Consider the following 25,277-nt stretch of genomic DNA (forward strand, 5'->3'; position numbering starts at 1 on the left):
CACGGGTCGAAGCCAGAGAGCGGTCCAAATCCAGTCCACGGGTCAAAGCCAGAGAGCGATGCAATCCAATCTACGGGTCAAAGCCAGAGAACGATCCAATCCAATCCACGGGTCAAAGCCAGAAGAGTCAAACAGCGAAGGGAAGGCAGAAGCAGGACGAAGAGCAATCAGGAACTCAGCAGCAACACACCATACCAGGAACCTTGGTGCAAGGCACTGGAGAGGTGTAGGAGCAGGGTAGAAATACCCTAGGCGTCTGACGTCATACCAGGCATTTCCCGCGCTGGCCCCTTTAAGAACTAGCCCCCCTTCGCGCGCACGCGTCTAGGGGGCGGGGCCAGCGACGGAAGTCGGCAGCGTCTCCGACGCTGTGCAGGAGCCGCAGCAGGCAGCAATTCCGGCTCTGGAGTTCACTGGGCTCTTCTTCCCACCCGGAGCTGCCTCGGGGTAAGCGGGGGAACCGGGACCCAGCCCAGTTTTGTAACAGTATATGTCCACTGTAAATTGCCTTTAGTATAGATCCCATTGTATTTAACCCATAGTTTAGAATGTTTATATGTCCACTGTAAATTACCTTTGGTATACATCCCATTTTATTTAACCCATAGTTTAGAATTGTATATGGCATTATTATAGAGCCCTTTGTATTTTGCCTTTAGTTTAGAACCCTTCATATATAATCCATAGTTTAGAATTGTATACATAAATATATGTATTGTATTGTATATTGTCTTTAATAGAACCCTTTGTATATTGCCTTTAGTACAGAACCCATTGTATATAATTCCATAGTCTAGAATTGTATATTGTATACATACATTTATACCACCTTTAGTATATTGCATTAGTATATTGCATTATATTGTAGTATATTGTATATTGCATTAGTATGTTACCTCTAACTAACCAGTTAGTCAACTACGCTTTTATTTAGTTATCTATTTAACCATGACTGCCTTACCTCGTTGATATCTAATTCTCTTCCCTTCCAAGTTACCCCACCCCCTGTTCTTTGCAACTTTGTTTCTTCTGTTGCATTTTTTACCAAAGTTCATTGTAAACCGATGTGATATTTTATATGAATGTTGGTATAGAAAAGTCTTCAAATAAATAAATATTCATGTTGTGTATCTGGACAATATATTAATCTTCTCCAAAGACCTGAAATCTCATCATTCCCACGTTCAAACAGTCATCCAGTGCCTTAGAGACCATCATCTCTATGCTAAGTTAGAGAAGTGCATTTTTGAGCAATCCATTCTCCCATTCCTAGGCTACATCATCTCCAGCCGTGGGTTCACAATGGATCCTGACAAACTCCAGGGTATTCGAGATTGGCCTCAATCAGTAGGTCTCCGAGCCCTACAAAGATTCCTCTGATTCACAAATTACTATTGAAATTTCATCGCCAATTACTCCACGTTGGCCGTTCCACTCACCGCTATGACAAGGAAGGGATGTGATCTTCGAGTCTGGAGCCCCAAGGCCCAATCAGCCTTCCATGCCTTGAAAGAGGCCTTCTATACTGGCCTGTGTCTACATCACCTGGATCCTAACCGTCCCTTCATAGTCGAAGTCAACGCATCCGCCATTGGTACAGGAGCGGTATTGAGTCAATACTCCTCCAAGGGAACCCTAGTTCCATGTTCTTTCTACTCACATAAATTCTCCTCCACAGAACAGAATTATACCATAGGGGACCGCGAATTCCTAGCAGTGAAACTTGCCCTCCAGGAATGGCGTCCCTGGCCTGAAGGGGCGCAGCACAAATTCACAATATTTACCGACCATAAAAATCTGGAACACCTAAAAGATGCCCAATTACTTAACCCAAGACAAGCCTGCTGGGCCTTGTTCTTTGAGCGCTTCAACTTCGAGCTCCGCTATCGCCCAGTGGCGAAAAACCTCCGTGCAGATGCACTCTTTCACTCTGTCGAGCCAGAGGACACACCTGAGACTCCCAGATACATCATTGATCCAGCTTGCATATCAAAAGCAGTCGCCACCACGGTGCCAGCCGGGAAGACGGTGGTTGCCCGCCATCTATGTGAATGCGTACTCCGTTGGGCTCATGATTCCAAGCTGGCCAGTCACCCCGGCCGAGCCAGGACTCTCGAAATGCTCCAAAGGCACTATTGGTGGCCTGGTATGACGAAAGACTCCCGAGAATACGTGGACTCCTGTCCGGTTTGCGCACAGCAAAAACCCCCAACTGGCTGCCCGTGGGGGCTTCATCAACCACTTCCTGCACCCACCGAACCCTGGTCAAGTCTCTCCACAGATTTCATCGTGGATCTGCCTCCTTCAAAAGGAAATACGGTAATCTGGGTCATCATTGACCACTTCTCAAAAATGGCCCACTTCGTCCCCTTACCTGTACTCCCATCAGCTCCAGAGCTTGCCCGACTCTTCTTAACCTATGTATTTCGTTTACATGGTCTACCACAAGAAATCGTCTCTGATCGTGGCCCTCAATTTGCCGCTAAATATTGGAGGGCTCTCTGTAAAAAGTTCAATATTACTTTAACTTAACATCAGCCTATCATCCACAAGCAAATGGCCAGGCCAAGAGGACTAATCGCTCGTTGAAGACCTTCCTGCGATCCTATGTCAACGACCAGCAAGATAACTGGGCCGACCTCCTGCCATGGGCAGAATTATCCCATAACACCCATATCGCCTCGGCCACGGAAGTTTCACCTTTTGCCATAGTCTTTGGCAGTCAACCGCGCCTACCCCTGTCGGTTCCACTCAATGTACCCTCACCTGCAACCCAAGTTACAGCACAAACCATACGCCGGCTCTGGAATCAAGTAAGGAAGCGGCTCTGCCAAGCAGCTGGCCAGGCCAAATGCTTCACAGACACCCATCGTTGGACTGCGCCTTTGTTCCTGCCTGGACAGAAAGTCTGCCTTAGTACTAAGCACATCCGGTTACGATTACCTTCCCAACGGCTAGCTCCCAATTCCCGTCCTTCGATGCATAGGAGCAGTCACCTATTAGCTAAAGCTTCCACCCTCCATGAGAATTCACAACACGTTCCACGTGTCGCAACTCAAACCATTGGTCCTATCTTGGCCTTCCTGAAGGCCTCCTCCACCTATGCAACATACAGCGGAACCTGAAAACACTTTACAGGTCAAATAAGTCCTGTACATCTGACGCCGTCGAGACCACTGGGAGTACCTCCTGTCATGGGAGGGCTTCGGCCCAGAAGAAAACTCCTGGGAGTCCTTTCACCATATATTCGACAAAAACCTACTCTTGGACATCCACCGAGATCATCCAGAAAAACCCAGACTGGTAAGGGGGAGGCCTAGAAAGGGGGGGGGGGGGTACTGCTGCGCATCCCGGCTGCGGGGGGTGCCGCGGTCGGGCCTGCTCACTTTGTTTTGCCCTCAACTAGCTCCGGTCTCACCGCTGCTGCCAGCTCCCACCGTCCCCATTGTTCACCACGGCCCTCTCCGGCTTCCTCCATGCCGCAGGCCTCACAGCAGAGCTCACGTCGGGGCTCCACGTCTTCGGCCGCATCGGCCCCGCTCCTAGGTGCGTGTGTGGCCGAAGTCATTCCCTTTAAAGGGACCAGTGCGGGAAACTCTGGGAGGGACCTTGGAGGGGGAAGTTACGTAGAATTAGAGAAAGATGGAGCTGGGAGGGACCTTGGAAGGGGAAGTTAAATAGAATCAGAGAAAGATGGGGCTGGGAGGGACCTTGGAGGGGGAAGTTATACAGAATCAGAGAAAGATGGGGCTGGGAGGGACCTTGGAGGGGGAAGTTAAATAGAATCAGAGAAAGATGGGGCTGGGAGGGACCTTGGAGGGGGAAGTTAAATAGAATCAGAGAAAGATGGGGCTGGGAGGGACCTTGGAGGGGGAAGTTAAATAGAATCAGAGAAAGATGGGGCTGGGAGGGACCTTGGAGGGGGAAGTTATACAGAATCAGAGAAAGATGGGGCTGGGAGGGACCTTGGAGGGGGAAGTTATACAGAATCAGAGAAAGATGGGGCTGGGAGGGACCTTGGAGGGGGAAGTTATATAGAATCAGAGAAAGATGGGGCCGGGAGGGACCTTGGAGGGGGAAGTTATACAGAATCAGAGAAAGATGGGGCTGGGAGGGACCTTGGAGGGGGAAGTTATATAGAATCAGAGAAAGATGAGGCTGGGAGGGACCTTGGAGGGGGAAGTTATATAGAATCAGAGAAAGATGGGGCTGGGAGGGACCTTGGAGGGGGAAGTTATATAGAATCAGAGAAAGATGAGGCTGGGAGGGACCTTGGAGGGGGAAGTTATATAGAATTAGAGAAAGATGGGGCTGGGAGGGACCTTGAAGGGGGAAGTTATATAGAATCAGAGAAAGATGGGGCTGGGAGGGACCTTGGAGGGGGAAGTTATATAGAATCAGAGAAAGATGGGGCTGGGAGGGACCTTGGAGGGGGAAGTTATATAGAATCAGAGAAAGATGGGGCTGGGAGGGACCTTGGAGGGGGAAGTTATACAGAATCATAGAAAGATGGGGCTGGGAGGGACCTTGGAGGGGGAAGTTATATAGAATCAGAGAAAGATGGGGTCAGGAGGGACCTTGGAGGGGGAAGTTATATAGAATCAGAGAAAGATGGGGCTGGGAGGGACCTTGGAGGGGGAAGTTATATAGAATCAGAGAAAGATGGGGTCAGGAGGGACCTTGGAGGGGGAAGTTATATAGAATCAGAGAAAGATGGGGTCAGGAGGGACCTTGGAGGGGGAAGTTATATAGAATCAGAGAAAGATGGGGCCGGGAGGGACCTTGGAGGGGGAAGTTATATAGAATCAGAGAAAGATGGGGTCAGGAGGGACCTTGGAGGGGGAAGTTATATAGAATCAGAGAAAGATGGGGTCAGGAGGGACCTTGGAGGGGGAAGTTATATAGAATCAGAGAAAGATGGGGTCAGGAGGGACCTTGGAGCGGGAAGTTAAACAGAATCAGAGAAAGATGGGGATGGGAGGGACCTTGGAGGGGGAAGTTATATAGAATCAGAGAAAGATGGGGCCGGGAGGGATCTTGGAGGGGGAAGTTATATAGAATCAGAGAAAGATGGGGTCAGGAGGGACCTTGGAGGGGGAAGTTATATAGAATCAGAGAAAGATGGGGTCAGGAGGGACCTTGGAGGGGGAAGTTATATAGAATCAGAGAAAGATGGGGTCAGGAGGGACCTTGGAGGGGGAAGTTATATAGAATCAGAGAAAGATGAGGCTGGGAGGGACCTTGGAGGGGGAAGTTATATAGAATCAGAGAAAGATGGGGCTGGGAGGGATCTTGGAGGGGGAAGTTATACAGAATCAGAGAAAGATGGGGCTGGGAGGGACCTTGGAGGGGGAAGTTATATAGAATCAGAGAAAGATGAGGCTGGGAGGGACCTTGGAGGGGGAAGTTATATAGAATCAGAGAAAGATGGGGCCGGGAGGGACCTTGGAGGGGGAAGTTATATAGAATCAGAGAAAGATGGGGCCGGGAGGGACCTTGGAGGGGGAAGTTATATAGAATCAGAGAAAGATGGGGCCGGGAGGGACCTTGGAGGGGGAAGTTATATAGAATCAGAGAAAGATGGGGCCGGGAGGGACCTTGGAGGGGGAAGTTATATAGAATCAGAGAAAGATGGGGCTGGGAGGGACCTTGGAGGGGGAAGTTATATAGAATCAGAGAAAGATGGAGCTTGGAGGGACCTCAGGAAGCTCTCTTGTATAAAAAAAAAAATGGGGTTGAGAGGGATCAGGTGTAGAGGTCTGATTTAGTCCATCTGCTGCCTCTTGGCTGGATCCTTGGACCTAAGCCCTCAGACAGTCGTGTGTCTCGTCAGCGATGGAGATCCCACCCCCCTCGTACCAGCTCTTGACCCCTTTCTTCCTATGATCTCTCCTGCTGCCATTTGAACCTGTGATCTCATGTCCCTGCCTTAACCCGAGAGGGGAGAGCAGCCATGACCATGACCCTCCCAGCTCGACTCTGTCTATTGTGCAGAATAAACCTTCCGGTCTTGCAGCGGAGGAGGGGGGGGGGGCTCCTTCCCTCTCTGCAAATCTTGATGGGAGTGCAGAGCAGTGGTGCAGGGGTTAATAAAAAGAGGGTGAAGGGGCGTCATTTGATAACTCTTGGTTGTGCGTGACTGTGCCACAAAGCACGACATGACGGCGTGATCAGCCGGTGGCGGTGGTGGGCAATTGGGAACAGAAGAGATGCTTCATCGTTTTGCAGGAAAAGTCATCCAGCGAGGCATGCTGACCCCGCAGCCCCCCATCCTGCATTGTTCTCTGGCTGATGGACTCTAGAAATAAGAACCGGGGGGGAGAAGAATCTGGACGATCCTCCCTCAAATCCGTCCACCCATACATGCACGCATAGCTCTGTGCAAAATGACATGCCTTAGGTTGCCTCTTCTCCGGCCATTGCATGCTGGGAGGTGTAGTTTCCAATTTGCGAGCTGCAGGGACTGCATCTCCCAGCATGCAACGGGGAGGGGGCAGGGAGGGAACGAAACTAAGGCCTGCACATGGATCATCTGTCAACATGCTTGAGCACAGAGGGTGGCCAACTCCGGTCCTCAAGAGCCACAAACAGGCCGGGTTTTCAGGAGAGCCACAAGGAAGACGTAGGAGATGGATTTGCACACAGTGAAGGCAGTGCATGCAAATCTATCTGCTGCATCTTCCTTGTGGCTCTCCTGACAATCTGGCCCGTTTGTGGCTCTTGAGGACCGGAGTTGGCCACCCCCTGTGTTATAGAATGGCCAGTCAATGTAGCTACCAGGGGATGTAATTACCTTGCATTATTATTATTTTTTTTTTATAAAGAGTTTATCGAGCGCCTTTGTATTTTGCCATTTTAAATGATCTTATTGCATACATTTTTTTAAACTGAGGCGCCCGCCCACTGTCCTGTGAAGATGATCCCAGGGTTATTGTGAACCAGTGCTTTAGCCTTTATCACTGCTCATCTCCACCCCTCAGCCCCACTTCCTACCGTAAAAAAATACAGGTGCCGGTCTGCAGTCCTTCTTAGCCAACCCTCTCCCCTCCTCCCAGCCACAGGAGGAGGGGTAAAGGGGGTGGGGGGGATATAGAGAGTGCTTTGGTGTTCTCACTGGTCAAGGTGTCGAGGTTCTGAGAAAGGAAGCTCTCTGAGAAAAAAGGGGGATGATTTTCCCAATCCCCTCACCCAAATGTTTTAATTGTGGGGGGGGGGGGGGGGGGGGGGTGAGGATAAGAGATCTTGTAATTAGAACCTCCAATAGGGTTTCTACCCCATCCCTCCCATCACCGCCAATACACCCTCACGTTTACCCTTGCTCTTTCCTCTGGAAAAGCTCATGGACTACTCTCCCCTCCCCCATGTAAGATCTCATCCAAAGATAAGAGCAGAGATGCTGCTGGTCGGGAGATTTGCGGGGAGAAACCCCCCTGGGGGTGATCAGAGGACAGGAAAGGCTTAGAAGGGGTTGAAACAACGAACCCTTGGCCCTGGATCTCAGGGGGGGGGGGGGGGGGGAAATGACATCTCTTACCTGGTCCTGGTGGCAAGAGATAACGCTGGAGGGTTTGGCTTGATCCAGGACCATGGTGAACTCTGAATACTTACCATTTCTATAGCACTACTGAACATATGCAGTGCTGTGCGAGAGTGATAAATATGGCGGTACAATAAGTCCCTTCCCCAAAGAGCTGACAGTCTAACTGGGTACCTGAGGCGATGGGAGATAAAATGACTTGCCCAAGGCCACAAGGCATGGCAGTGGGATTGGAGCCCTGGTTTCCTAATTCAGGGGGAGGGAATTCCGGTCCTGGAGGGCTGCGAGCCGGCCGGGTTTGCAAGATGTGCGCACTGAGTATCCCTGAGAGGCATTTGCATTCACCACCTCCACTGCATGCAAATGTATCTTGGGCGCATTCGGTGCAGACAACACGAAAACCTGAACAGTTTGCAGCACTAGAGGGCTGGAGTTGCCTACCCCCCCCCTGCTCTAACTGCTAGGTCGCTCTCGCCCCAGAGAGAGAGAATGGCCTCGGGGCTTAGAGAGTAAGGGACTGGGAACCAGGGGGGCCTGGATTCAGGTTTTGCTTCTGCCACCAACACAAACCATGACCTCAGGCAAAGTCACTGCTGTCTCCCATCGACTCAGATACCTGCTAGGAGACCATAAGCTCTCTGGGCAGAGACTCGTTGCACCTCTGTGTTATGTACTGGTTTAGGGAACCATAAAATGCTCCCGTCATTCACACACCCCACAGCCACACAAAATTAATGTTGGTATTACAATACTTTTAAAAGCTCTCAAGGGAGGAGCTTGTGGTAATAATTCTATAACGTTAATATTAGATCAACCTAAATATTCTTTGAGTTTTTTTGTCCATCCATGCAGGTAAGGGGTCAGATGCAGTAAGCACTCCCCCTCTCCCCCTGCCCGCCAGGGTTAGCAGAGTGATAACGGGGCCGTGACCCACCCACTTCGCCCCCTGAAGCCGTCACACCTCCCTGTAGGTCTTAAGATCTTTAGGGAGTTGCGGTATATTGCGGTCCATGTGTACACAGATGGGTGGCTGAGCCTAAGACGTCACAGCAACATTTCTGATAGCTGGAGAAAGACGCCCCCTGCCCCACCCCACCCCCCCCCCTTAGAAAATCTGGCTTTGTGGCCCAGTAAATGAAGGGGGACTGCCTTTACAAACGTTGGCAGGTTGGACTGCAATGGGAGCAGGAGTGTCCTAAATGGACAGAGGCAGAGTAGAGTGGCCAACAGTTGCCCGCCGACAGGGGCTAAGCTGATCCAGTCCTGCTTCGTCCTCCTCCCTCCCACCCCAGCCGCATGCCTAGTCTCAAGGACTCCATCTCCCAGCACGGACCAGTCTTGTCTGTTGTGACCCTGGTGACCCTACGGTGGACCCCCAAGGACTGAGAGCCAAGTAGAGTTTAAGAAGGCACACGTTGGATGTCCTGGAAGCGTTGGCCACCCCCTCCCCAGTCCATGTCCTTTCTTAGAGAGATGAGGAACTATAAATCCATAGATGCCGTGTGCATGGGGTGAGGGCGGGGGAAGGAAGACCAGAGGTGGCTTGGCTTGGCCCTCGGGGGTTTGCTGAGCACCCTGGTCGGGGGACAACTTTATGGGAAACACTGATTTGTATAAATTCCAGACCGGGAATGCATAACTGCCTGGCGGCCAGTGCCCTAACTCTGGCTGGCCCCCTTTCCCCATCCACGGCTCCCGCCGCCACCTGGGCCTTTCGTGAAGACCCAGGAGCAAGCGCAGCCATTGGCGGTATCTCGCTCCCAACGTGGGTCGTCCGGCAGTCGCCTCTGCATTGCCCTTATCTCGACCTTAGCCCCAGATGGAGGCGGGCGGGGGGGGGGGGGGGAATCTTTCAAATAACACAATATAACCTCGTTTTTTCTTTTATTCTTAATAATAATAATTAATATTGTCATTCTTATTATCATTGCTAATATTATAAGTAACATTTTATTATATAAATAAAATAATTCTCTTCTGGAAGGTTACCTGAAGGTCCTCTAGCGACCCCCACCCACCACTTGAGGTTTTGGGGGGGGGGGGACCCCAGTCCTTTTTAAGGATGCTACAGATATTGTATTAAAGGATCTCTTCCTTGCCTCCTTTTTAAGAAAGGAGAGGGCCAAAGGTTGTGCTTTAAGTTCTTAAGTCCCATACGGTCTTTGCAACTTTTCTGTTGCGTTGGGGGAGCAGGAAGGAGGGTGGAGATGCTGTTCTGTTACCATCTTCTTTGTCCTGCCCTGCCACCACCATCACCCTGGCTCCTTGTGGGAATTATAGTCCTGGTCACCCTCATGGTCTGCCCCCTGCGGGGGGCTTGCTCCTTGGTTCCTGTTCCTCCGGCTCCGAAGCTTCAGAGGAGGAGTCCCCCGCCGGACGGGACGGCGCAGTCCGCAGGGGGCGCTTAACCTTTGCGACCCCATCCTCCTCCGGAGGCCTGGGTTTCTTAGCAGCCTGGACCCCCGTTTTGGCCACTTGTTGAGCCGACCGGGAGAGAGAGCTTCCTGCCGAATGACTCTTAGCTTCCTTCAGCGTCTCTCCCCCTCTCCCGAGGATGTCACCAACTGGGAAAACGTTTTGGGGGTGCTGGGAGGGGCCTGATTTAAGCCTTTGCAGACTCTCAACTCTTGGAAAGGGGAAGATGGGGGGGCGGGGAGGGTTGGGTCGTTGCGTCCAGCCGGCCAGCAGAAAGTTGGCGGTTGAGGTGGGAGGGTCTCGCCAGAAAGCGAGAGGATCTCTCGGGTCCCTCTGCTTCTGTACAACCTCCGGGCCGCTTGTGGCATTCCACGGTGGGGTGCCGTTTCGGAGCCCGGCTGTGCCCAGAAGGTCCGACCAGCTCGAATTTAAGAAAATAAATAAATAGCGGTCAAGTCCTCCTTGGAGTGCCGGGTGGCTTTGTGGCGGTCCACCAGCAAGTTAGGGTAGTGGGGGTAAGAGCTCTCGTTACCAGTGACCAAAGAAGGTGAACCAACTGCCACCCTAGAAACAATCCACCCGTGTATAATCCCATTTGAGTTCTTTGTCGCACCGACCAGGAGAATAGATTGACTGGTGGTCACCTCCATGGCCAAATGCCTAAGGAATGTCCTGGCAGGTGTGGGGGGTTTCCATCACTGGTGGGAGCTACGATTCTTTGATTTTCGCCACCTTCTCGTGTGCCGGAATAAGGGACTTGGAGAGGGTTGGATTCAGTACTGCTGGAGGGTGCTCTCTTTCCTAGCCAGGTCACAGCTCCATCTACCTCCTCCCCAGCACGATGTAGGGGGTACGCTTTTTATTAAGCTTTTCTTACCCCCAAACCCATGTCGTACGAACCCGTGCTTCTGGACATAGCCCCTGTTTGAAAGGAGAAAGGGACTTGAACCCTATATATTTATTTTGTAGACGTTGAATGTCCTACAGATAGGTGATGGGGGGGGGGGGGGAGGGCAGAGTAAAGGGACACCCTAGAGAGGAAGCCTTCGACACATATTCCACAGGGGATCTTTGTGGCCCCAATTCCCTTTGGCATGCAGTCCATCCACGTCCATGGAACTGGCCACAGACACCAAGCTAACTGCTGGGGACCGGTTTTGTTTGATGGGGGGGGGGGGGGACGGACGGACGGACAGGGAGGAAGGGGTAAGTAGTGGCAGTAGCGCTTGTGGGGGATGGGGGCCACCGAGGCTTCTGTCCATCCCAATGACGTCTACCGTGCCTCATCACCACCCACCTCCCTTGGGAATTGAGGAAATGTTAGGGCACTCCGAGAGATGGCTCTCGAAACTCTAAAACAACATTTTTCTTTTAAATGTAGGCTGTCCCCTTTCCTACCTCTGTCTCTCTCTCATACCCACATGTAATGCTCTCCTTTTATGCCACATCCCTGTCCATCCAGCTTGCACCTGCTTCTCTTCTCCAGGGACCTTCACCTTTCTAGTAAAGCACTTTCGGGAAATGCTTGCGAGAGATCCTTCCCGCCCGGCCCCCCCCCCCCCCCCCTCAGTGACTTCCCTGGAGATTCCAAGCTGGAGTTTGATTACAATTTGAGCGCCCACCCCGCTCAGATGCTCCAGAGTGGCTGCGAGACACGGGCGCCGCTGCAAGCCATTCGGAGATAATTTGAGGCAGTCCCTGGTAGGTCACGTCCCATCTCTAAGCCTCTTCTCAGCCGATGCAGAAGCTTAGGAAAAGAGAGGCGAGCAACACCTCGGTCTGACTCCGATCCCCCCGCTGGCCCCACAGTTGGCTGACAGCTGTGATTATAATCCTTGGGCGGTACACAGCTGCCTTTTCTTCTGAGGTAGTAGGGGTCTCGTTGTTGGTAGGAAAGGACCCTATGGTCCACTGAGTCTGCTGATTTCTCCCTGCCTACTGTGCTGGGCACCTCCCACCCTTCTCTTGGCACCGGCTCTCCACTAGACCAGAAGGAACAGCTGGGTCAGTTTGGATTTTCCTTGAGTCCTTACATAAAATGTTTACGGAGTTTTTCAAGGCAGAAAAAACTATATAACTGGGAAATAACAGCGGCAAAAATCTTAGACCAGCTCAACTGCAGGAAGCCAACGTAGATTGGGCGCCAGTTTTGTTTCATAAGGCCAAGTTGTGAGTTTAGGGTGGATAAGGTCGCCAACAAGAGCCAGGTCATCGAGGTATGGGCCGGGCCTGCCCCTCAACCCTCCCATCTAAATTTCTCTCAGAAAGGCAGAGTAGCCCCAGGTCCCATCGATGCAGCGCGACCGGTTGGCAACCTCTTACTGGTGGGAGAAACAGGAGTGACCTTTTAATAGTTTTTCTCTTAGGCAGACTGAACTAGGGAAAGCGCAATGGTCCTTTGATGAAAACCTGATTTCGGGACTGTGGATGCGGAGGCTCGGATGTCAGGCGACCATGACTAAGGAGTCAACCAAATGGTAGAATCTCCAGTCCATGCTGGGAAACCAGAAAGCCAGGCTCAACCTCCAAGAAGGTGGCCCCCTCCTCTTGGCCCGTTGGACTGTGCTCCCCCCCCCCCCCCCCCACCCTCCCTTTTTAAAATGTAAGTCCAGAGATGGTAAAAAAAAAACCAAGGGGAGAGGAAAATCCAGAGATTGAGAAGAGAAGAGCATAGGAGGCGGCAATCCGGTAGAGTTCTCTTATCATAGAAGAGTTGATGAGAACCAAGTCAATTATTCCAAGTCAATTATTTTGCAGTTCTGAAAGTCTCTTGTTTTGTGAGAGAGGGGACAAGAAATGGATTCCCGGTTTCCCCCTATATTTATTTTGCTGTCGTTACTTCTTTCCCAGTTTCTTTAGCAGGGCGAGGTGGATAGGTGGATGTGATCCGGGCACTTGATGGCCAGTGGGTAGTTTTGGGCCATCTGGATGGAGACGTCGCTGGAGATGTCAGAGGGGCTACGCCCGCGGTGCCACACCTCCGGCTGGAGGAACTGGCCAGAGTAGTCCGAGCAGTCGCTGAGCCGCGGCCGGTAAAAGGCCGGGTGGGGGCGGTAGGCCTCCTCCTCAGTGTAGCGCTTGGTGAAGAGGTACACGGACATCACTCCTGCGCCCTGAGAGGGGGAAAAGAAAAAGGGAGGTGAGTGACGGAGGGAGAACCGACTTGGCCCTCAGGGGAGCTGGAATCCTAGGCCTTGTGTCTTCCAAGCAGAAAAAGAAATAACCTTCCCCCTTCTCTTTAGAGATTATAGCTGTATGTGGGAAGAGTCAGAAACTTTGAAGAGTCTGGAAGCCAGATAGATGTTTATATAAAATGGATTTATCTGGGGTTGCGGGCTGGGGAGTGTTTCGAGGCTGCCGTTTGTTAAACGTGAGCCTTGATAGGAAAATATCTGCCTGGAAGAAGTGTAAGCAGGCCACCTGGTGGCTGACCTCTGGTAGTCCCCATTAATGCATCTGTATGGGCCAGCTTACCCCCTGTGCTTCTCCCCCTTCCCCCAGGCCCAGGGGAAATGGAAGGGATGCGGGATACAGATTGAAAGGGGTTGAAATGCAGCCAGGGCAACTTGTGTAGCGCTGCCTCTCAGAGCCAGTCCCTGTAACCCTGCATTACGAGGGTTATTTAGCCCACACGGCCAGAGCCAGCTGCTATAATGTTGTGTCATGAGGTTCATTTATCCCCCAGGACCAAGTCCCTGTCACTGCATCCTGGGGGTCATTTCTCCCAGCGAATCACTGCAGCCTGGCACCATCTGATGTAACAATTGGGTAACAGGAAATTTAACGATGATTATATGGAAGCCATCTTATTAGGAAAATATTTTGTAGAACAGAAGCTTCAAAGATGTGTTCGCAACCTGCGAGCATCAAATGGGAAAGGTCTCAAACCTCTTTGAGGAGGAAGGAGGAGGCAGCGAAGGCAAAGGACCAGCCATAGCGGTAGTGGAAGTACAATTCGGAGCTGCTGGGTCGGTTCATGACCTCATCGTTGATGCTGGAGATATAAAGCACCAGTCCGACCACCAGGGAGAGACCTGGAGAAAAAAAATACACGCAACAGATTCAAGATTCAGTCCAAGGAAAATAGACGTCGTCAACAGAATCAGGATCTGGTCAATGGAATGTAGATGCAGTCAACGAAAAAAAGATCTATCTACAGAACTGGGAGGTAATGAATGGAAACATAATCAACATCACCAGGACATAGCCAATGGAACCCAGAGGTAGTTTATCCAGTACGACTGGGATATTTCAATAGCAGACTAAGTTATAGAACTAGAAAAGGATCAAGAATACTAGAGTGCCGTGATTGGAGCTCAACAAGACTCTATCACAGCATGGTCTGAAGGAGCCAGTCCAAGACCTGACACTGCTGCTCTATGTGTCGTGTGTCGTCCCCCCCCCCCCCCCCCCTCCCATTGCCTTCCTCAGATTTTTGCCAGGCTCACCAGAAAGGATGAAGAAAATGCCTGAGACGAAGGCAAGGATGGTCCTCTGAGGTCGGATGTGGCCGATATTACTGATGACAAAGGCCGTGAACACCAGAAAGAGACTGACCATGGGGAATGGCGTGGCACTTCGGATTGTCTCTACACAGAACGAGAGAAGAAGGCACGATAATGGCATAAGGGTGAACTGCTGGTTTCAATGTCATAGGAGAGAATCTAGGGCGGAATTCTTATACATTATCCTCCTTTTCCCCCTACTGGGAGAAAAGGAGTCTCTCTCCTTCCTCCTTCTCTTCCCCACTAATTTGATGAAGCTCACAAGAGCATAGAGCTTCTGGATGATCTTGTGACAGGAGTGGCACATTAAGGCAGAGGTGCTCAAACCAGTTCTCAGGACCCCCCTCCCCAGCCAGTCAGGTTTTCAGGATATCTCTAATGAATATACATTAGATTTATTTGCATGCATGCAAATAATTCTCATGCATATTCATTAGGGATTGTTGCACTCCGCGGACCGCGGGATGGACCCGCTGTTATGATTCCTGCCCGCAGTGCCCATCCCATGAGCAGGCCTCTTACCTCTTGTACTGCTTGTTACCAACGCGGCATGGAGCCGCCAATGTTCTTCGCGGCAGGAGGCGCAGTCAGCTTGTCTTCTTCACCGCGGCAGGAGCCTCAGACTTCGGGGTGCCTCTCCGACTTGGCGGGCACTGCCGCAGTGTTTCAATGCAGCTGGGGCCACCGCTAACATCTCTCCATCTTCGTGGCCCGGAGGCCGCAGTTCCCGGTCTCTCCTGGCGGCCGGAGCCGCCTTTGATCCCTCCTGCAGTGGCAGGAGCTGTTGCTGGTGACGGGGCTTGCTCTGCGGCCCAGCTCTGCTCTTCAGCGACACAGCGGCAAGCATGGCCACTATCCTCGGTGCTGGACTTCTTGTTCCTAAGACACGGGCCGCGCCTCTTCACAAGATTTAAAGGGCCCGCGGCCGGATATGCCCTGGGCCCCACCTGATGACTGTTTCCTGTCTCAGCCCTATAAGAGGGCTTCACCTTCAGTCTTGCTTTTCCTTGCATTGGAGTTTCCTGCTCTTGGAAGTCTCGTCTTCCAGCGCTCCATCAGGTCTTTGTTCTTCATTGGAGCTCCATGTCTCGTCTTGCTTCCTGAGTCTTCGTAGTTTCCTGATGTTCCATGTCTTCATGTTCCGAGGTTCCTAGTCCAGGCTTCCTGATGTTCCACTTCCTGATGTTCCAAGGTTCCGCTCCTCCTTTGCTTGTTCCAAGTCCTCTTGACCCTCCAGCTCCTTTGGTTCTCCAGATGACACCTTGTTGGAGTAAATCCATCTCGTCAGTTCCTATTCTCGTCATTGGAATTTCGTCTCAGCTGGATTCCCTTCCTGCGCTTGTCCTGCTATCCACGTGGTCCGTGACCAGCCTCTTCAGGTTGTGTAGGGTGCGCTACAGGGACAGGGTGGTCCGTGACCAGCCCATTGGGTCCGCCCGTGTCGGTGGGCTGTGTAGGGCGCCCTGAGAGACAGTGCCAATGTCCGAACCTTCCAAGCTTCTCGTCTCGTCCAGAGTCTTCCAAGTTCCTCGTCCACATCCAGAGTCTTCTTGTCCATGTCTTGAGTCTTCTGTGTCACAAGGCCTCCATCTGCCCTCATCCTCAGTCCGGCCTGCTCCTTCTTGCCGATACCCAGCGGCAGGTCCGAAAGGGCTGGGAACAGTTGGAGGACTGTTCAAATACCAACATAGTGTTGTTGGCTTCCAGAAGCATGCAGGTCCGGCAGAGGGTCAGACTTTGTTTTCACCCATGCTGGGACACGTCTCGCCAACCCTCGGCGCTGTCTTGGAGTCCTCTGGGTTTGTGCCGAGGCCCAAGGGCACACAATCCCCTCAAATGGGATCGCTCTCCAAGTGGTCCCCAAACACAACAGTATGCAAGGCCTTGTAAGGCCGTGCTAATAGAACACACGCAGCCCATCGCTCTTACCTCCTGGCCAGGCCCATCCATCCTGCCTCCTGATGCCATGGCCGGCCTCCCCGGCGAGACACGGCTGTCTGCCATGCCTGCCTCCAAACTCCTGCTGAGCTCCCTCGTCGGGCCATTTCTTCTGAATGTGTTGCGACCGTCGGTCTACGACGGCTTCGCCCACCCTACCTCACTCTTCTTGTGGCTCCTCCCGCTCACCTTGGACTACTGGCTGCCGCGGCGTCTGTCTGCGGTTCTCTCCGGCGTTCCCGGACAGGCTTTGGTGCTGCTTCCCTCCATGCTCCTCCAAGGTACCTTAGAGCATACGCGCGCACGCCGCCCTCATCTTTATTTCATCGTTGGCGCGAACCTCAGGGGCGTCCCCTTGAGATGACTTCATGCTGCCCGGATATTTAAGCCTACAACTTTTGCTAGCTAATCGAGTTAGCAACCGGAATTCTACAGATGGGATTCGCTCTCCGTACCGTAGCTGCTCTGCCACTCCAGCGTTACCTGGAACTCTTATTGCTAATGGGGTACCTGCTCCTCGGGGGCCTCTTCTGCTTCTTTCAGGTGCTATCAGGAAACCGGTACTCACTCCTCGAGGGCCCATGTGCCCTGAGTCGCTGCCTGCATCTACAACCCTTTCTACTTGGAGGACTTCACTAACAGTTTCCATCTGTGAGTACAACTACCATCTATTCCACAGTACTGCTTCCCTGGAACCAGGTACTCGCTCCTCAAGGGCCTGTGCTCTGTTCCAGTGCCAGACCTCTCGTCTAGTGGAATCGCTGTGTGAGTACAATACCACTGAGTCTCCCTGCTCTAAGGGATCAGGTACTCGCTCCTCGAGGGCCTGCTCTCCCTGTCTCGGAGCTTCTCCTATTCTACCTGGGACTCTGTATGTTTCTCACTGTGTACTCATAACTCTCAGTCTCTTTCCACTACAGCACAGCCTAGCAGAGGATTTGCTGTTCCAGCGTCCTGTGGGATACTCGCCCAGCCGAGCTCAACATCTACTACTCACTACTGCCACCTCTGGTGGTTTCCAAAACTGTTTAAATAAAGATTCAAATCTGTGTTTGTGTGTCCAGAGCCTAGCCTGACACCGTGGTCCCTCACGGGACTGTCCCCCGTGGGCGTGGTCAGCTGCCACAGTGTCCAAGGATCCACCCAAACATCAATAACCATAATAGATTGCTAACTCCATGGATCCGGCTCAGCTCAATGCCTTGCAGGCCATCCCAGGCCTGGCCCTGCACACTGCTGAACAACAAGACGCATTGGAGAAACTCACTACTGCGTTTCATCAGCTGCACGCACAAAAGAATCAAGGCTCTACTTCCAGTAATGAAGGTCAGTTACCTGAAGTAACTATAAAGATTACTGTGCCTCTTGCTGCTCCAGTTTGTTTCTCTGAAGAGATTCAAAGAACTAGAGGCTTCTTAAACCAGTGCTGCATGCATTTTGCATTACAACCCTCTCACTTCCCTACAGCCTATGCCAAGACTACTTACATTCTATCTTATCTTGATGGAAGGGCCTTGTCTTGGGCTTCCGTGCTGTGGGAACGCAAAGACCCTATACTCCAGGATATTGATGGCTTTATGGACTTGTTCAAATCCGTTTTTGATGATCCTGCCCGACACACTGTTGCTGGTTCTGCTTTGGTGGACCTGAAGCAAGGCAACAGATCACTGGCTGATTTTGCTATAGAGTTCAAGACTCTTGCTACTGAATTATTTTGGGACCCTAGATGCCTGAAAACCCTTATCTTCAGAGGTTTGGATTCCCGTTTGAAGGACGAGCTAGCTGCTCGTGAGACACCTGACTCGCTGGATGAGCTACTGGCCTTAGCTACTAGAATTGATCACCGGCTTCATGATAAGGTACAAGAACTCAAGCCTGGTAAAGGACTTTTTCAGAAAGAAGTTCGTGCTAAGCCTGCACTCAGGATGCACCCTGTGATGCCTGTTGCCGTTGGTGAAGAACCGATGCAACTTAGTCGCAGTCACCTGACATCCAAAGAGAGAAGACTTTGGAAGAGGAATGGTTTGTGCATGTATTGTGGACAAGCTGGTCATGCAGTCCAAACATGCCCCATCTGTCCAGGAAACGGACGGGCCTAAGTCCTGCGGAAGGACTTTTCTTAGGCCTTACTACACCCTCTCCTCCGCTCTCTCTCCCTGTCTCTCTGATCTGTGGACCTTTGGAATTCCAGACCCTTGCCCTGGTGGACTCAGGGGCAGGAGGCAATTTTATTCTACGACGACTTGTGGAACATTTGAGGATTCCCCTCATCACTTTGAAGATTCCACCTCTCCTATCATCTATTCACGGAGAGCCGTTGCCGGGTGATGTTACCTGTTGTACCGAACCGGTAGTCCTCCGCACTGGAGCTCTCCATACTGAGTCAATTTCCTTCTTTGTGTTAGAGAAGGCCATGCACCCTGTCGTTCTGGGGTTACCCTGATTGCAGCTGCACATGCCACAATTCAACTGGGCTACATTGGAACTCTCCCTTTGGGGTCCAGAATGTCATAGCAAATGCCTAAAGGAGGTTTCTCCTATTCTCTGCATACCTACAACTCCAGTGATGCCAGGGCTGCCGCCTCAGTACGCATCATTCCATGATGTTTTCTCCAAAGAAGCTGCTGACATCCTTCCGCCACATAGATCTTATGACTGTGCCATAAGACTGAAACCTAACTTAACTTAACTTAACTGCAATGCTGAACCTCCTAAGGGACGTGTCTACCCACTGTCAGTGGTAGAGAACAAGGCCACGTCCGAGTACATTGAGGAAAACTTGCAAAAAGGTTTCATTAGACCGTCTAAGTCTCCTGCGGGCGCAGGCTTCTTCTTCGTGGGGAAGAAGGATGGTACTCTGCATCCTTGTATCGACTATCGAGGTCTGAACGAGATCACAATTAAAGACTGATACCCCTTACCTCTGATCTCAGAGCTGTTTGATCGACTTCAAGGAGCCAAGATATTCTCGAAACTTGGTTTGCATCCGTGACGGCGACGAGTGGAAATCAGCTTTCAACACTCGAGATGGCCATTTCGAATATTTGGTAATGCCCTTTGGCCTGTGCAACGCTCCCGCCGTGTTTCAGAACATGATGAACAACATTCGCACGGGACCTTCTGTACAAAAGTGTCATTGTTCACCTAGATGACATCTTGATATTCTCACAGGATATGCCTATTCATCTAGCAGATGTCAAGCAAGTATTACTGAGACTTCGAGAACACCGCCTCTACGCCAAGCTGTCAAAGTGCGAATTTCATAAAGATTCTGTGCCTTTCCTTGGCTATATCGTATCTAAACAAGGCTTCCGGATGGATCCCCAAAAATTAGATTATCAAGAATTGGTCTCAACCTACCAGTCTGCAGGCCGTGAGACGATTTTTGGGGTTCACAAATTACTATAGAAGCTTTATAAAGATCTACTCTTCTTTAACTGTGCCCTTAACTGCAATGACACGGAAAGGGGCCAATGCTTCTAAATGGTCTGCAGAGGCCATTTCCGCGTTCGAGGAATTAAACACTGCTTCAGATGTTGGAGTAGGGGCCGTGTTAAGCCAAACTGGAGATTCTAAAGCCTTACATCCCTGCTCTTTCTTCTCGCGACGCTTTTCTCCTGCAGAGAAGAACTATGGGAATGGAGATAAAGAGCTCCTGGCTAGTAAACTGGCAATCGAGGTATGGCGGCCTTGGCTTGAAGGCGCCCAACATCAAATTACCATATTCACAGACCACAAGAATCTAGAGTATCTCCGTCATGCGCAACGTCTTAACCACAGGCAAGCCAGATGATCCTTGTTTTTTAATTGCTTTGACTTCGTGCTCAAATATCGCCCCGGAGACAAGAATACCAGAGCTGATGCTCTATCACACTCTTTCCTCTCTGAGGATGTTCCTGAAGAACCTCAGCACATCATCGACCCGAAGAAAGTCATCTTGGCGGCTACCCATTCTGTGCCTGCTGGTAAAACAATTGTGCCAAAACACCTCAGAAAGAAACATCTATACTGGGCTCATGATTCCAAGCTGGCTGGCCATCCTGGTCAACGCCGTACCTTGCTGAAATTACAGAAGTACTATTGGTGGCCAACTATTAGGAAGACACATACTCCTATGTAGCATCATGTTCCAGCTGTGCCAAACATAAACCTACTTCTGGTCAGCCTTGGGGATTGCTACAACCGCTGCCAGTTCCGGAACAGCCATGGACTCACATCGCTACTGAGTTTGTAGTTGATTTACCTCTTTCTGGAGGAATGAATACCATCTGGGTCACAGTTGACCGTTTCAGCAAGATGGCTCATTTCGTGGCGCTGCCTGGCTTACCCTCAGCCTTGGAGCTTGCGAAGCTCTTCATCGCACACATCTTTCGCCTTCACGGCCTACCGAAGCACATAGTCTCGGATAGAGGATCTCAATTCATGGCAAGATTCTGGAAGGCTTTGTGCAAGCTATTTGACATCTCTCTGGATTATATATCTGCCTATCATCCACAATCTAAAGGCCAAACTGAAAGGATGACTAGGATCCTGAAACAGTTCATTCAGGCCTATGTGAGTTGCCGTCAGAATAACTGGGCTGAGCTGTTACCATGGGCTGAATTCACCATTAATTCACATCCAGCATCACCCACTGGATCAACACCATTTGAAGTGGTATATGGACGTTTACCTTCACCGCCACTTCCACTGAAGCTCTCAGTGTCGTCCCCAGCAGCTCAATCCACTGCTGATGATATCCATCAACTATGGACTCAGACTAAAGAAATGCTAATTAAAGCGGGTGATCGAGCAAAGAAATCATACAACGCTCAGCATTCTAAAGCACCTGTATTTCAACCTGGTGACAAAGTCTGGCTATCCACTAAGCATCTGAGACTAAAGTTACCCTCCACTCGATTTGCTCCTCGCTACGTTGGACCGTTTCCAATTCTCCGACGTCTTGGCAACATTACATACAGTCTGAAGCTACCGCCTGGATTGAATATCCACAATGCATTCCACGTTTCACTTCTGAAACCACTCATTCTCAGTGAGTTCTCATCCAAGTCTCCTGAACCATCTTCTATCAATGCAGAAGAAGACCTAGAATACAAGGTCAAAGCCATTCTAGATGTAAGAAGACATGGCAAGACTTGGGAATACCTTCTGTCTTGGGAAGCTTACAGCCCTGAAGAAAATTCTTGGGAGCCGATGGCTAATATCCTAGATAAAGAGATGCTTCATCAGTTTCACCAGATGCATCCTCGGAAACCAAGATCTGGTACAAGAGTTGGAGTCCGCCCTTTGAAGGGGGGTACTGTTGCGACCATCGGTCTGCGACGGCTTCGCCCCGCCTACCTCACTCTTCTTGCGGCTTCTCCCGCTCACCTCGGACTACTGGCTACCACGGCGTCTGTCTGCCGTCCTCTCTGGCGTCCCCAGACCGGCTTTGGTGCTGCTTCCCGCCATGCTCCTCCAAGGTACCATAGGGCGCGCGTGCGCACGCCGCCCTCATCTTTATTTCCTCATTGGCGCGAACCTCAGGGGTGTCCCTCTGAGATGACATCACGCTGCCCGGATATTTAAGCCTACAATTCTTGCTAGCTAATCGAGTTAGCAACCGGAATTCTACGGATGGGATTCGTTCTCCGTACTGAAGCTGCTCTGCCACTCCAGCGTTATCTCAAACTCTTATTGCTAACGGGGTACCCGCTTCTCGGGGGCCTCTTCTGCTTCTTCAGGTGCTATCAGGAAACTGGTACTCACTCCTCTAGGGCCCATGTTCCCTGAGTCGCTGCCTGCATCTACAACCCTTTCTACTTGGAGGACTTCACTAACAGTTTCCATCTGTGAGTACAACTACCATCTATTCCAGAGTACTGCTTCCCTGGAACCAGGTACTCGCTCCTCGAGGGCCTGCGCTCTGTTCCAGTGCCAGACCTCTCGTCTAGTGGAATCGCTGTGTGAGTACAATACCACTGGGTCTCCCTGCTCTAAGGGATCAGGTACTCGCTCCTCGAGGGCCTGCTCTCCCTGTCTCGGAGCTTCTCCTGTTCTACCTGGGACTCTGTATGTTTCTTACTGTGTACTCATAACTCTCAGTCTCTTTCCACTATAGCACAGCCAAGCAGAGGATTCGTTGTTCCAGCGTCCTGTGGGATACTCGCCCAGCCGGGCTCGACATCTACTACTCACTACTGCCACCTCTGGTGGTTTCCAAAACTGTTTAAATAAAGATTCAAATCTGTGTTTGTGTGTCCGGAGCTTTAGCCTGACACAGTGGTCCCTCACGGGACTGCCCGCCCATGGGTGTGGTCAGCTGCCACAGTGTCCAAGGATCCACCCAAACATCAATAACCATAACAGAATGTGACAGGAAGCCACTCCACAACACTCCTGCTGGCCGTTTTCTTCCTGTGTGGCAGGAAACAAGACAAGTTCCCTTGTCTTGTTTCCAGTTCTGTTGGCAGTCTGGTTTGTCTTGAGTTCTTGTCTTCCTAGTCAGTCTTCCCTCGTCTGTCTTCAGCATCCCTTCCTGCTCCTGTGGTTCCCCATCCTCCTCTTCATTCCTTGTCTCATCGGATTGGACTCCAGGCTTTGACTTCAGATCTGACTTCTGGTTTTGACCTTGGTTGAGACTTCTGGCTTGACCTCAAATTGGACCTAGACGCTGCTTGACCTCTGCCTGCCCCAACCACTGCCTGAACCATGACTCTGAGAGAGCTCTGCCCACCTCTGACCACAGTCTGAACCTGACGCTGATCACCTGCCGCCTGCCCTGACCGCTGCTTGACCTGACTCCACTCTCTCCTAGTGTGCTGGCCCGCAACATTTTCTACACAACGGATCTTCACCTCCACAGAGGCCCATGCCTAAGTCCAGCTGTCCCCAGCACCCAAGGGCTCAACCTAAGGGGAACGAGGGCTGGTATTGGTGAAGCTCCAGTTGGGCCTCTGCTTCAGCCAGCTCCGCCTGCCAACGGTGGGGACCTGCAGGGCTTCTCTCTGCAGATTGCACCAACTCCCCTTCAGCCTAAGGGTCATGCAACAGGGATATTCTGAAACCTGACTGGCTGGGGGAGGGAGTCCCCAAGGATTGGTTTGAGCCCCCTTGCATTAAGGAATGCTGGCACACAGTCATGTGATGCCATTTGACAAATCATATAACATGCTAGATGACAGAAAAAGACAAACTGCCCCACCCAGTCTGCCCAATTATGTGGTAAGGTTTATCCCAAAGACTTAGCTCCTGGAAATCACATCCAGAAACTAGTATTTTATTTTGGATTCGATTGACTGGAAGCCTCCTGGATGCTTTGTAAACTACTCTGGGTTGAGTCAGGAAGGGCACTTGTGTGGCAAGGCTCTATTGCAGGAATAAGAGGCCTTCTCACACACAAGGTTAGGCTGTTGCGGGACTGATGTGTGCCTGGTTACGAGATCTGGAATACTTTTGACTTACTAAGAATGTTTGCTGTATTTTCCGTCACAATGTCGGTATCTGGCCCATGGAAGAATTCTGATGCCACACATCTGCCTTTCTCTTTACCTGCAAAAAAACAAAAATATTTCCCCCCTGAGTCCTGAGAGTCTGTAGATTTATTGGGTCCACTAGCACTCAATGATGGCCTAACTCAATGACGATCTTAATGACAGCAGTACTCAACAGCAACCTTGATGATATTGCTTAGTGATGATCTCAATGACACCGTTGCTGAACGATGGCTTCACTCAATGACAACTTCGATGACAGCAACACAAAATGATGGTGTCAGTCAATGACAATCTCAATGATAATATAGCTCAGTGACTGCCTCACTCAATGACACCCTCAATGACAGCATTGCTCAATGGCAGTGCTCAGTGATGACCTCGGCCTTGCTTAATGACATCACTCAATGATGATCTTGAGGACAACATTACTCAGTGAGGAATTTCCTCAATAATAACCTTAGTGACATAACTCAGTGATGGCCTTGTTAACAGCACTGTTCACTGTGGACCTCATTGTTGTCTTTGCTCAATGACGCCATCACCTGAAGCAGGATTTCTTTCTCTTTCTTCCCCAATAGCACTAGACTGTAATAAGTCAAATCTGGGTCTGGTCAACAGGCCCAGGATACAGTCAATGGAGCCAGGAATTAACCCATTGAATCTCTGTCTAGGGAACAGAGCCAGGCCACGGTCAACAGAACCGGGATGCAATCAATAGAGCCAAGATGTATCCCACTGAATCTGAGTCTAGTCAACAGAACCAAAACATAACCAATTGTGTATGAGTCTTGTCAGCAGAACCAAAATATAACCCAGTCAACAGAACCAAGATGTAAGCCATCGAATCTGTGTGTAGTCAAAGGAACTTGGGTACAGTCAATGGTTTGAAGGACAAAGAGACTAAATTTCTCACCAGCGACAAAGCATACCCTCCAGAGCCCGGCGTGGAGTGCCATCTTGACCTCCGTGGTCTGGTTCTGCTGCAGGACGATTCCTTCTTCCATATAGAGCCAATAATCTGTGCTGACAGCGATGCCCACAAGCAGGAGGCCACACGCCCCAAAGACGCTACTGAGCAAGGTCAGCGCACGGCTGCTGCAGTTACTCATCCTAAGAGGTAGCGGGAGGCGAGCTCAAGGAAAGACGAGGCACAATTACCTGGGGAGAGAAAGGAGGGGGTAAAAAGGAGGAAATTCAGTTTCACCGGATGCAAGTGAGGCCAGCAGAATGGAGTCATCGACAAGAGGGGACTGAGAGAGGTCCAAGAGGGATCTTGTTCCAACTATGATATAACGAGAAGCTAATCCAAGAACTGGAGCCATCAGAACTGGTAAACCATGACTGCTGGATACCTAAAGAACATGATAGCAGATGGACGACTCTACACGTGCTCTCCTGCTTAGACAC

The 25,277-nt window shown here is 50.9% G+C and overlaps 1 protein-coding gene across 1 annotated transcript; it reads right to left on the reverse strand.

Annotated features, from left to right (window-relative positions):
• Positions 1 to 12,708: 12,708 nt before the first annotated feature.
• Positions 12,709 to 24,979, reverse strand: CACNG7 (calcium voltage-gated channel auxiliary subunit gamma 7). The gene is made up of 5 exons (XM_029585717.1): positions 24,784 to 24,979; positions 23,839 to 23,925; positions 14,401 to 14,541; positions 13,841 to 13,986; positions 12,709 to 13,065 (listed from the first exon to the last, which is right to left on the reverse strand). The coding sequence occupies exons 1-5, from the start codon at positions 24,977 to 24,979 to the stop codon at positions 12,808 to 12,810; spliced, it is 828 nt and encodes a 275-aa protein (XP_029441577.1). The 3' UTR covers positions 12,709 to 12,807.
• Positions 24,980 to 25,277: the final 298 nt, after the last annotated feature.

Source organism: Rhinatrema bivittatum, chromosome 19, assembly GCF_901001135.1.
Source record: "Rhinatrema bivittatum chromosome 19, aRhiBiv1.1, whole genome shotgun sequence".
NCBI classification, from domain to species: Eukaryota; Metazoa; Chordata; class Amphibia; order Gymnophiona; family Rhinatrematidae; genus Rhinatrema; species Rhinatrema bivittatum.

Coding starts and splice junctions, on each gene's coding strand:
- CACNG7 (XM_029585717.1), bottom strand. CDS start 24,979: ATGAGTAACTGCAGCAGCCGTGCGCTGACCTTGCTCAGTAGCGTCTTT. Junction 23,926..24,783: donor GAGGGTATGCTTTGTCGCTG/GTGAGAAATTTA, acceptor GTTTTTTTGCAG/GTAAAGAGAAAGGCAGATGT. Junction 13,987..14,400: donor CATTTTCTTCATCCTTTCTG/GTGAGCCTGGCA, acceptor TTTTTTCTCCAG/GTCTCTCCCTGGTGGTCGGA.